Source organism: Xiphophorus maculatus, chromosome 13, assembly GCF_002775205.1.
Source record: "Xiphophorus maculatus strain JP 163 A chromosome 13, X_maculatus-5.0-male, whole genome shotgun sequence".
NCBI lineage: Eukaryota > Metazoa > Chordata > Actinopteri > Cyprinodontiformes > Poeciliidae > Xiphophorus > Xiphophorus maculatus.
Genome location: NC_036455.1, coordinates 10379914 through 10393506, shown reverse-complemented (window position 1 = coordinate 10393506; position 13593 = coordinate 10379914). Strand labels below are relative to the sequence as shown.

At 35.1% G+C, this 13593-nt stretch overlaps 1 protein-coding gene across 4 annotated transcripts in view; it reads left to right on the top strand.

Annotated features, from left to right (window-relative positions):
- Window positions 1–13593, top strand: part of LOC102232109 (collagen alpha-1(XIV) chain-like) — a 139722-nt gene that overhangs the window by 21026 nt on the left and 105103 nt on the right. For 3 of the 4 annotated variants that reach the window (XM_023345507.1, XM_023345506.1, XM_023345508.1), the window contains exon 5: window positions 3346–3429. The exons of the other annotated variant lie outside the window; for it this stretch is intronic. In XM_023345507.1, coding sequence (XP_023201275.1) covers window positions 3346–3429 — 84 coding nt within the window. The remainder of the gene's footprint in view (window positions 1–3345; window positions 3430–13593) is intronic. 4 annotated transcript variants of the gene reach the window in all.

The following is a 13593-nucleotide window of genomic DNA, read 5'->3' as shown; positions in this document are numbered from 1 at the left end:
ATGTATCCGACTTGGTGCTACACAGAAGTGGCACAATTTGGACATTTTTGGGAGGTGAAAAATTGGGAGTTTGGCCTTTTGGACTGCTGTGGAAAAGTCAGATACAGGTTTCATATGGGCAAAACAAAATCAGATTTGGGTCACATTTGCCTGATGAGTGAACATAATCAAAAAGGTAAATAATACTTAAAATGATGTGGCCTCTGTTGAAAACCCACCCGATAAAAGCTGACATGACCTGTTTTAAGTTTATGCAAATATACATTTTGAGGAAAATTGACCAAGTTAAAATGCGACATAAAAATAACAACTGCACTTGCAGTTGCAGTTAGTGTAGCAGCAGGAGCCCTCCATCAGATGTGATTAGCAGAGTACCTGCTGTCTGATTAAGGTGTGGCTGTAGGAGCTGTAAGTCTAACAGTTTGAAACTGTAGCAACTGAGACAGGAGCACACAGTAGGGGTTTGTCATCGAAAATATAGCACAATTTTTTCTTTGCTCAGTTCTTTGTATCTTTGCTCCTCTCAGGTGGATGTTAAACAGCCTATGTTTCCCCCACTTTAAGCTGCATCAGAAGTCCCCACAGTTCAGTTTCTCTCCCTAGTGTTTAAAAGAATGTCAAGTACTCTGTCAGAGTTTCACTTACGTGATACTGTTTCTCTTGAGAGCAAATTACCCTTTTATGTATGGTTTGTATTTCATTGGACAGTTTGAGGCATTCACTGTCAGATCGTCTGTCCCTCACTCCTAATTTTCTGAGGTTGGATCGCAGTGAGAACTGCTTCAGGAGGGAAACCCAGACCTCCAGCTAGACCCTTGACCTACATCGCAAGGGATTCCTCAGCCAGAAAGGAGATACAGTAACTCGGGAGACTTCTGTATCTGCCCCAGGTTATCCTCCAAGTTCAATGTGGCAAAAACCCTGTTAAAATGAGGCATATATAGTAAATAGATTTAAAGAGAACAGTAAGAAATAAAATAAATGAAATATGCAATTATGCAAATATAGCTGTTTGTTTTTCTCAAAGTGCAAGAAACGAATAAATGAAATAAATAACACATCAATAATGTATTAACATTGTTTTCATTAATATAATTTTGCTTTAGTTGAGTGGATAGTTGTACTAAAGCAGACAAAATCTTGTTGGTTGCGTCTCTATTTTGTCTGCCTGCATGAATTCGTTTTGTTTCTTCCTTACTAATAAAAATCTATCTTCTCCATCCCTGGGAGTCCAATAGTTTCTATGAGTTGACAGATCAACTTTGAAGGGTGAAACTTTATTATGTGCCATCTCTTTTGCTTAATACTTACCATGTTATTTGATCTTATTCTTTTTTCTTCTTATCACCATTGTTTTATTTTGTTTTGGTATTAGCTATGAATTTAGTTTTGTTCTTGTTTGTTAAAATCATTTTCCTCTCGACTCTAAAACAGTCCCATTTTTAGCCTATTTTTCTTTTATTTCTGCATTTTTTTATTTTAGAGGTTGATTGCTCTCAGTTTTCTATCTTTTAAGGAACTTTGACATCTTTCATGGTCTATCTGCTTGTTTTTCTTTTACAATCTTCACATTTTGTTTGGACATTTGACTAGGAGCCACTAGCATCTTTTCCCACCTTCTGCATTGATTTACGTGCTTGACGGCAGATTGAAATCATTTTCTTTGTTCCAACTGTGAGCTGTTTTGTAGGGACCATATTTTCTGTCAATCAGTTAGATACAGCTCATCACTTAGGTCATTTAGCATCACTTATCTACCTGTAAACACAGGTAGATAACATAATTACGTAATTAAACTTGTGTAGGTTCTAGAAATGTTCATTGGAGTGATTCTTTGTTATCTGATGGTGCTAGGAGGGATTTTTTCTTTAATATTCTTTTATCTGCTTTGATTAAAAATCCAGTATATTTTAATTCCAATGTCAATTAGTTATTTGAAGTGTTTTACAGAGTTACAATTTTGGCAAATGTATTGATTTAGCAATTTTGTTATGATTTATTTTTTTGGTATAAAGTGAAGTAAACTCCTTCAGGAATATTTGTTTCCTATTTTTGCCAGTTTATGGTTGTATAAGCATAACAACAGCATGCCTGAGTTTACTGTGGCATGCTGGTTTGGGGAAATACACAGAAATAGGCCAAGTATTTCCTTTGTTTCAGACATTCACAGACTTGCTAGTATTTACTTGCTGTTCTAGAAGACACGAATCAGGATATATTGAGCTTATAATGTGTCTGTTGATGCATAAATGCACAGGGGTAAAAGGGCTGTGTTCATAGAGCTTTAATTTTGCACTGAAAATAATTTTATGCTCATTGGGAGATCAGAAATAGCATCACATAGCTGTGCTGTAAAATGTCATGAATTTGAATTCTGTGTCCTAAACCAATACAAAGTGGCACACAATTGGAAAGTATAAATAAATGAATAAATTATTTGTAGGCATAAAAATCTGAAAAGTGTATCACACATTTTTATTCAGCTCTCCTTACTCTTATTGCTTGAAAGAAATCCAGTGTATCCAATGCAGTCAGAAGGTATGTATGTAAAAAAAAAAAGTGTTGTTTAATTTAATCTCAGCTGTTCAGCTCCCTCAGATGTTTGTTACAAAACAAACATGAACAGCTAACCGAGAAACTCAACAAACAGATCTCATGGTTAAAGTAGTAAATGTGTTTAAAGTGTTTTAACATAACAGACCATTCACATGGTTAAACATGGTAGTGATGGTGTCATGGTGTGGGGATACTTAACTGCAGCAGGAGCAGGAGAGTTGGTCCCAGCTGATGAGATGATGGTTGATCTTCCAGTAGGAAAACAGAATAATGATACAGCCACTGCTCCAATGATATATCAAATCATTTATTGCAATTAAAATTACCTAGTTAAATATAACCAAGAATGCCTGTTCACAAATTGATGTTCACAGATGCTCTCTGGCTAATTTACATAAATTATTTTGCAAAGAAAAATATTGTCCATCTTTGAATGTGTAAAGTAGTGGAGACATGCCCTGAATTAATTGACCTGCAAAGTATTGAGGGATGTTAAATATATTAGATTGCATTGTGTTCCAGTTTTATCCTCTTTTTGGTGTGACATGACAACATAAATGAGTGCCATATCTATTAGACAATTTTAAATACGTTACATTTTGATGTGTTGTGCTAATTTCAGAAAAATATAGAATTTTTTTGTTTTAAAATAATGCTTTAGTTTAATTAATTTAGTCTAACTAAGGACTGAACATCACTTTTTCATCTTGTCCCCTATTTTATTTGATCTTGTTTCTGTTTCGCTAACATAGATTAAATTTCTATTTCATTGTTTATTCTTCCTTCCAGCTCAGCCATCAGGCCCCGAAACAGCTCAAACACAGGGGACTAAAAAGAGTGATGTCACACGAGAAAACAACGAGATCTCGGAAGGTAAGATGCTCAGCGGGGACCGGAAGGCAGACTGAGTGAAGTGACACTCTGAGATGGAAAAAGATTGACGCTTCCATCTGCTTTAAGTTTCCAATTGTCTGGATTTCTGAATTCTGATTTAAAATGAGAAAATTGGACGTTTTATTCCCTTGAAATACAGTCTACAGGTGTGAAACTTAAAATGTGTTCTGTTACCAGAAGTACAGCAGAGAGAATTATTTTTTGGGGGATTTCCTGAAGTGTCCCTCTTTTAGAAATAACCTCTGAGAAATGATTTGTATACATTTTCTGAAGATGAAACCAGAAGACAGAGTAGATTCAGTAAAAATAGGGAAGTAAAAACAGAAAGGCTTCCTGATTTTAGACTTTTGGTCTTCATTTTTGTTACCATTCTCACACATTTAAACACAAACTGTGTGTGAAATTCAATGGCGCTGCTCATGCACAGTCAATGCATCTTGGTCCAGAGAAAATTTAACCCAATGAAATAACGCAAAAATGGAAGCTATTAGAAACCAAATTAAGTGTAGAGAATAAACATGCCATTTATGGTTTTGGGAGAGATTGTGAGAAGTGTCTGCAAAGGCGAACAGCCAGGCACCACAGGGAGCAGTAACAAGAAAACGGGAAAATGAGACAAGACATGTTTGTTTTCTAACTGCAGTAGAAGTGTCTTGAACTATCTACTGAAGTTTTTCAAAATTATTTCATTTTTTGGTCTCTCGACATTTATCTGTACCCCTGATAAAGGTGTGTAAAAATACTTTTGTCACTTATTGCAGTAGCATTATTTAAATAGAAAAGGATCCGACTTCATATATATAATATTTATAAAAACCCCTCTAGAATAGAATCTTATAAATGTAACTGATTTGAACCTTTTTTTGTGGTTTATTATGGTAAGACTTGAGTCTTTAGCTCACTGCTAGTTTTACTTTGAACCAACTAAATAGATGTACTCACACTGAAGGTTAAATTGTTCTAAATAATAATTGTGTGACATTATGCTACTGCAATAAAATACTTTTTAAAGGATTTTTATGCAACCTTATCAGCTAAAACGAATGTGTCAGCTAAAGCAATTACTGTAAACATTGCTATATTCATATTTATATTTGAGACAGTCTTCCAAATAGATATTACCTATTATAACAATACAGTTGCAGAGGTTTTGTCTCTTGATTTGATTAGATATAGGTGATCATTTTTTTGTCTTTTTGTTTGTTGCTTATCATTGGGATGATTTTTATTTTTGTCATTTGTGTAAATCTAATTTATGTTTCTAACTTTGTACATAATTATATTTTCACTCATATTCAATAAAAATGTTGTGTACAAAACTATCCAGCAGAATAGTTGCCTCACATTATAGTGTTGAGCTAAAACAGGTGTTCCTTTGCAGCATTTGGAAACGCGTTGTGTGTGTTTTGTGTGTGTTTTGCAACGGAGGAGTGGTGTTGTTGAATGTGCAGATTGAAACTTTTGGGAAACGTTTGACCACAGTTTCAAACCTAAATTACAGCTTCTGCTTCAAAAAGCGTCAGGACGAGATGATTCCAGTTTGTTTGTCTACATCTAAATCTGGTTGCTGTTGCATCCTTATCAATGTCAACATTTAGCTGCTTTCATGTTGCTGCAATTTGGATTCCTTCTTGGTAAAGCTATACTCCAGAATGAAAGAAATGCTTTTCTTAGCCAGATGGTGGAAACTTAACAAGCCCGTCAGAACTTTGGTCTGCTCTTGCTTTAAATTACACACTATAGTTGACTGATGTGCAGAGTTATTTAATCCTGTCTGAGGTTTTAGACAAATATGCATTTAGTGACATAGAATGTGAACGAACCAATGTTTGAGTTGAACGAGATATGACTTATGATAAGGTTAGTTAAGTCTTTCTCATTTCGTATTGAGGTGTCCACTGGAGAACCAAATATATAATTGCGTATTTATATTCTGGTTAATTCTCCAAATTCAAACAATTACCAAAGTACTCAAACCTTTGTGAGCTTTAATTTCTATTGTTAAAGTACTGTAGATTGTCATTGCTTTGTGTTGGATTCACTCCTCCCATTCCGCTAGGGGGCTGTAGTTGTTTTGCATTGGTAGTGGACAGAGGTGAAACAAGAGAAGAAACTTACGGCAGGCCAGTAATGCACCCAGACTGCCGTTAGCTGAAGCTAACAAGCTGAAGCTACAATAAAATCATATTCTACTGGCGTTCATGAGTGTTGCCCAACGTGGTGAGTTATTAATGCTGTAAGCTGTGGGGAGATGAGTTTTTTGTTATCTGTTCTAAGCGTGAGCTTGCTGAATTTGCTAGCGCTAATTAGCCCAATGCTAGCTGTGTTTGCTGCACTGTGATAGTTGAATACCGATGTTTATTATATGACGAAGTGTTCTAAGAATAAACTGCCTTACAACTGGTTAGTCAAGCCTAGCTAATAAATCTATGTTTAACTTTGTGTTGATTGAATTTTGCAATACTAGGTAGTGATGTTTTGTTTTTTTTAAACTTTATTTGCAGTTTAACCAGATGGCACGTCCGTGTAAAAGCACTCGGCAATAAAATTAACAACAACGACTATCTTATGTTCTTTGTAACACTTTGTATATATTTATCCTTATTGAAGTAAAAAAAACAAATCACAATTCTGTGTATTTTATCATTTTTGGGGGGAAAGGCAAGTCAGCCCGGTGAAGTTTTTGTGGTTTCTATTGATCATCCTTTGTTCTTCTGTACATTACATGTTGAATAAAATGCAAAAACACTAAGACTTCACTCAGGACTCTTTGAAGCGACAAAAAATAACAGACGACAGTTGGTTGTGTTCATTGTTTCATTGATGTTTAACATTTTATTATGCAAATATAACATAACAGGTGCCAAACCTGGCTAATCGGATAAATGTTTTTTGAACATCTTTCCTATGTTTAGGATGGTAACTGTGTTTGTTCTTGTTACGCCAAGCCAAAGCAGCATGATGGCAAACAGAAAACGGAGAGAGCAGAAGTGCAGCGAGTCCAGTGGAGCCTGATCCAAAAGGCTCACATAATTACAGTTTGGACTTACCATAAATGTTCTTTTTCTGTCTCATTACGATTGCTTGGGTTCTACAAGATTACAAATCTGTGGCAGTTCTTTTTCCGTTTCTTTTTTCTCTGTCACTTTTGAAGCATACTGGACCAGTTGTTTTCTCAACAAAGCCACTTTACCCAAATATAAAATGGAAGGAGGATTAGAGATGAGAATTTAAGCTCAATGTGCTTTATTGCTTTGTTTGAAGTCTATTTGTGTGCTCCAGATGTTTTATATGCAGGTGAGAGACAAAGTTAAACAGTTATAAGCAGTAAGAGCTCGGTCAGTTGTGCCTCTGGAAAAATAGAGGCGGAAATACAGAAATGCTGGATCACCTTAGAAAGGTAAAGCCACAACAAAAGAAGTAGTAGGAGTAAGTATGTCCTCCAACAAATTATAGGTTAGAAAACATCTTTCTATGAAAGCTAAATTAAATAATTACCACAGATGGGGCATAATTAACCACAATTTGGATTATGAAAGGCTTACATTCACTTCAGGCTCAAATAATTGTTGTTGACTCATGGTTTAAGTTTTTGTTTGCTTCTGCCTTCTTGTGGGTTTGGCAGCTAGCAGAATTGGTTGGTTGAACGTTGGTTTTCTATTTTTAATACATTTGCAAAAAACTCTTTTTACCTTATTGTCATAATTGGGTATTTCAGAGGGAAGAGATTCATTTGATGCACTTTGGAATAACTTAAGAAAATATGGAAAAAGTAAAGTGTTGTGAATATTTTCATGATGCACTGCATGTTCCCAAATGAACAAAAATGATTATGTTTTAAGTCTATCTGAAACCGCATGTGCATTTATCTGCTTTCTCCTTTCCTTTTGGCTCTACTCCCTCTACAGCGTACAGGGCGTAAGTGTCTTTGTGAGTGTTCTTCTCTGAGTCCAGAGCAGGAGCTCTTTCTGAAGTGGGAAGTAAAGGTGTGAACTCTCACTAGGAGGAGCATATTTGAAGTGTTGTGGCCAAAGATGTCACGGTGTGTTGTGCTGGGTGACCTCTGCCTCAGCTCTGGCAATGGGAGTCTTCATGGCCAGTGTGACAAAAAGCCCAAAACAGTCGGGGGAATAAGAAGGAGGAGGAAAGACATTTAGATGTTTTGCTTTACTGCTGCAGTCACTTCTGCTTTGATCTGGATTTTCTTTGTCTGTAAAAGAACTACTGCTATTCTCATTAAAAACTGAGATGATTTTTTTTAAAGGAAATGTTCTTTCAATATAATAATAAAATAGCTTTTAGGTGATTCTGAATGCATGGCTTTACAGGTGTCTCTAGTGTAAGCCGTGTAATTTAAGGCTACATAAATCATAAATATTTGATGAATAAATAAGAAAAATGTATTTAGAATTATAGAATTTAACTGTATTCATGTTTTTGAGGCATTTATGGTGCCTGCTGTGATCATGTTTGCAAGTATAATCTGGAGTCATATATGCAAATGTATCTGGCCTATAATATTTTTCACAGCTTATTTAAACCTATTTAGGATTTACACTAAGACCCTGAGGGTTCCCTGTGGTGCAGATGAAATGCAACGAGGTCTATTTTTACCCAGAAAAGCATATGTAGGGTTAGGATTAGGGTAAACAGAGATTAGAGTTATACAATATGTTAAAATGCTGTTTTGTTTGTGATAGAAAGCTATTTATCCTAAAGTACATGTTTCTGTAATTGTGTCTTAGTGTTAAATTTGCTGAAATTCAGAGACTTGTGCCAAAAAAGTACGTTTTTTTTATGAGAATTTTTGTTTTACTAATTTAATAATTTTTTAAACGTAATCTTAACTCTTTATGGAGTGTTTAAAATAGTTATTGTTTACATTCCCATGTTATTGTTTGTTGCTTATCTTCAGTTTAAATATAAGTGAAAATGAAAGATTAACACTTTGAAAAATAGGTTTTTCCATTAACGGGGATTGTTTTATTTTTATTTTTGAAATATTCTGTAGTTTTGTACAGATTGTTTATCGGAACCTAATTACAGTTTTGTTCAGCTTTAATTGTGTGGTTGAACTGTTTATTTTATTTAATGCTCATAGTTATTAAATGTTAATTTATAACTGGAATGGGCTTAATAGTCTTATCACTTCACTTGTGACTTGATAGTCAGTTTTTCAGTCACTTTAAGCTTTTTAAAAGTCAACACTTTGTGAAATTATTGTTGGTTTGGAGCTTTCTAAATTACTTTTTATAATAAATAAATAGTCCTCAATATGAAGATTGTTTTTTGTATCCACTGATATGGCTGCAAAAACAAATCATCTAAGGCAGATTTTGTTGAAAAGGCATAAAGAATCACTGTCTAAAAGGCTATCCTGTTGATTCTGTGTAAACAGTGTTTTGAAGGTTGAAGTTAACCAAGTCTAACTTTGAACATCATTGTTTATGCAAAACTCTGACAAGACATGGAGGCTACAAAGTCTTAGTCTTTTATGTAATATTTTCAGACTAAGTAGGAACAGTGAGACGGTGGTCATTAATTAAAATGAGTTTACAGTGTTTGGCAAACTGGAAACCTATTAATGAAAATGTGACTTTATGACCTTTAAACTGTGATTGTGTTTGCATTGGTAGGTTATTACCATAGAAACCTCATGGTAGTAGCTACCTCTCCTTATCTTGATAAGGGGAAGTAGCAGGTAATGTATCACCAATGAGGTTCTTGTACAAAACACTCACTGAAAACAAACACCTAAAGCATTCTTAGTCGGAGAAACTACCTAACAGAGAAATGATGCAGTGTAAAAATTTATTTAGCTTATTGCATTTTAATATTTTTCCATTAAACATGAGACTCTAACATGGTTGTAACCTGTAAGTAAAATATTAACTGCTGCTAACCTTTTAACAAAACGTGTCTTCCTAACTATCTCTTTGCTTATAGCTGAAAAACCTTTCATTCTTGGAACAGATTCGGTGAAGTACAATGGAAAACTAGACCTGAACAAATGAAAACTAAACTGAAAAAAAAAAAATCCTAATCCACCAAAGACAGCAATGCCAAAAAATTATGAATCAGCCACCAGTTCAAAGAACAAATGTGGATTAGGCTTGTCTGAGTGCATTTTGTCTTGTCTTGTACTGCTTTCTTTAATTCATCCTCTTAACAATTTGATCCTGAATAGCCATTTGTAGTCTCTGAACATGTATTCATTTTGTTGAAGCAACCACATGCATATGTGTCCAGATTTAATGTGCACACTTGTGTGTGTGTGAGAGAGAGTCATGGTGAGTCAGTTTGATGTAACTGGCTTCAGGCTAAAGGGGACAGATGGAGGACTAAGGAGCCAACCATTGATAGAAAGCTTTGTTTTTCATGACTGCTGCCCACGTGCAGCTTCTGCATTTCCCATCCTGAGCTCTCCGTGAAAGCAGGATGTCACCATTATTCCCTCTAGGAATTAATTTTATAAGCTCATTTCTTATTCTTTCCATCACATTTTCTACATTCTCTGCCACTGTCTGTGCTCAATGTCTCAGCTGCTATCCTTTTATTTGCTGTGTTTATTACTAAAATTTTAATGATGCACAAATGTTCAGCATGGTAAAAATTTTATTTTAGTGATTTTGAGAACTTTAAGCAAATGGAAAGTTGTGAAATTTAAACCAATTTACATCTAATTATCACTTTAATATTTCATCAACACCTTAAAGTAAAGCAAATTAAAATAACAGATCAAATTTTCAGGTGTTGAATACACTTCTTTTAAAATATGATGTAATTTCTCACTTTCTACTGGAATGCATTTTAATTTATTAGTTTTTTTTATCATCTACTCTTTTCTTTCTCCAGTTTTGCCTTCATTTTTTAGCATAATTTTGTAGTTTTCTTCAGTTGCGTTCTCTCCTTTGTTCTTAAAACATCACCTTTTTTTTCCTTTCAGAATTTCTAAGCCAAAAGCTGACAGTCTGCCCCTTGCCCACACTTGCTGAATACCACAGCTTCAGCTGTGCAGGCCTGTTCTTGGTCTGCTGCCTTGCTACTGATGAGACCTTTAATGGCTGCCTGCTTGAGAGGCTGTCATTCTGAAGCTTTGGCTGCCTGTTTGTCTCCTAGTGACAGATTTTCTTCACACTCATGTCTGCAGGTCACCTAGATGCTCACAGGGCACGTATGGCTTGCAATACTTCATTGCTTTACGGCTACTATTTATCTGAGAATCACAATTTAGGCTGCAATCGCTGAAGGTGGCAGATGGTAGTTGTAATTAACTGCACAGCAGCTATGCTGGAGCCTACGGTAAAGTAATGAAATATTTCATTATTTGCGGATCACAGTTATAAAATATCACTCTAAACATTCTGAATAGGAATGTTAGTGACAAAACTTTTTTATGCAAAATCAAAGTCTCAGTCATCGTCATTAAAAGTGTAAAAAACAAAACTTTTTTCAGCTTTCATCAGACTTCAAACAATATGCAAACAGGGACTGTAAAATAGAGTGAAACACAACATATGCGAGCTGTAGGACATTAAAGTAGTCATCACCCCAGATGTCATGACTTGTGGGGGAAAATTTGCTCCATAATTGCTTAGGTAAGGTGTTTTTCTTCTTGTCTTCCAGTCTTCACTCTAAAGGATTTTGTTAAAATGTTGCCAAACCCCCTATAGAGTTTCAACAATGTTTGTTGATCCCTTGTAGGTATTAAATCAGATTACACACTCTGTTACCATATGCTGGCTTCAAGGAAAGCCCCAGGATGGAAACATTCCTAAAAGCAGTAAACACATTAGTTCCAGTTTTCTGCTGTTTTTATGTGTTAAGCTTTTAATACTTACATTTGTATTTTGAATCAGGTTGGCTAGTTAGTCAGTTGGCTAATCTTCTGACCCTCACATTACCTGTGGTAATTGGCAATACAGAGACTTCATTGTGTCAATAGGTGACTTTCCGTTGGAGTTGACAAAAATCATGTGAGGTTCTCTAAGGTTCAGTGTCATCACGTGACTTCAAACACATTCAATTGTTTATTAGATGTATGGAACAAATCAGTGTGTGGATGAAAAAATATTTAAATTTTTGTTTCTGAGATCAGAAACAAACATTTCTGTTTGTGTTAACACTTGGTCAGTGTAGGTTCTGACACACCAAGTGTGTAGGACCTACAATGGGTCCCAACACATGTTTAAATCACAAATTCTATTTAAACACAATATGTTGGTTTAATATATCTCTTCAGGATTTTGACAATATTATGTCAAAATCCAATTTTAAATTCTGATCAGCTATTTGACATGATCATCTTTGTTCATCACCAGACTGAACTTTAATTTTGGCTATTTGTGGTTTTATTTAGCAGCTCGTTTTTTAGATTCTAAGATCTTGGATACATATTTTTTTTCTCCTCAAACGATTTGTGTCCAAATCTCTTGCTGTCTGTCCTTCATCTTGTGATTGATGTCGAGTGCAAGCTTACATTAGAGCACTATAACTCATCTAATCTGTCTTTGCTCGCATTTCACTTCAGGCCAGTGCATACACCTGACTGCTGATCTGTCTGGTATCTTCTTCTGGTTGGACTTTGATGCATATTGTGAAATTACTCATTGGATGATCTAAACTTAATCTGTTTTCTGTCATTGCAATGACTCATACATAAATTCATTCACCTAATCCACATCGCCATTATAAAATAAGGAATATAAGAGAAAAACTAAAAAACCAAAAAGCATTTTCAATTCAAATATATTACTTCAAATTTATAGCAGTCACTGATGTTTTTAAGCTCCAACAGATTTATCTGTAAAATGAGTCACAACACAATTTACAGAATTTTTAATCATAAAACTAGGTGATTTTCTTCAGTCTAAATGTAAAATGAACAGAAACATTTGAAAACAGACTCTTTGTGTTACATTTAATAAACATGTAGGTTGTTTCTGTTTCATTAATCATAAAGTGGATTCAGCTACTGGAGGAAACGATTTTATCTGATAGGCAGCAGGTCTTCATTTTTATATATATGCCTCTGTTATATCATGTTTTACAGGATGGAGTCCACAAAGGTAATGGGCAATAACAAATCCCATCATCATAAACAGTTGATGACACAGTGCTGTTTTGCAAAAGCAGATTGTTATCTGAAAGATGTTATGAGATAACTTTTGGCATCACTTCAGTGATGATCTGGCTTTGGCGGTGGAACGTTTGTTGCCTCATGAATGGTATTCACATAAAGTTTAGAAGGTGTTAGTAGAAGTGATCAAATTTATATGTGATTGTTTTGATAATACTGGATCTCTTAGCCAGCAGCAGTTTAGAAGATATACCTATATCTCCTCCTTTTATTTGCCTGTAGTAGTCAGAAAAGGAGTCTGACATGCTTTACTGTGCTTCTTTCGCATTCACAGCCATACATTTTTCAGAAATGCATGCATGCCTATAACATTTTCAGCTCCTCCATGTGTATATTTTCACTCTTTTTTCTTTTCTTTTAAACAAGGTTTCTGGTTGTTTTTTAATTATTTTTTTTGCTGTATATAGGTCTATGACCACACAGAGACTTTACAGATTGGTACATGTAAAAAAAAAATCAGTTTCTCAGGCTCCAAGTTTGAGTAAAACTGGAATCACAAATCAGCTCTGTAACAACAGGTTTCCCATTTTCTGTAAGGAGTTTTACACTGGTATCATTTGCTCCTGATTGCTGCAGCAAGCTCCAATACACATCTGTCATGGCACACACCCTGATCATTTTTAATAGACATGTAGATAAACACTGCCTTTTAGATTTGTTGCCATGGCAGCATGTGTTGTCTTAGGGGCCTTGGGTTGCTGAACTTTACCTTCCCCTTCTTTAACATGAGGCATGTGTGGACTTGTGATAAACACATAAAAATGTGTTGAGGTCTTTAAAGAAAAGGAATCCAAACTGTTCAAGCACATTGTTGAGTGATCCAGCTGAGTAACCGCTGACTTTATATTTGCTTGTATTGCTCTTAAGACTATTTGCATTTGAGATACATCAGTTTTTTGTTGTTTTGGTCTTCTCACCTGGGTTCAGAAGTGGGAGGTGGGGCATGTTACATCACTGAAGCTAAAGTCCACATACTTATTAGAGGAAAAATTAAGATGAGCCTT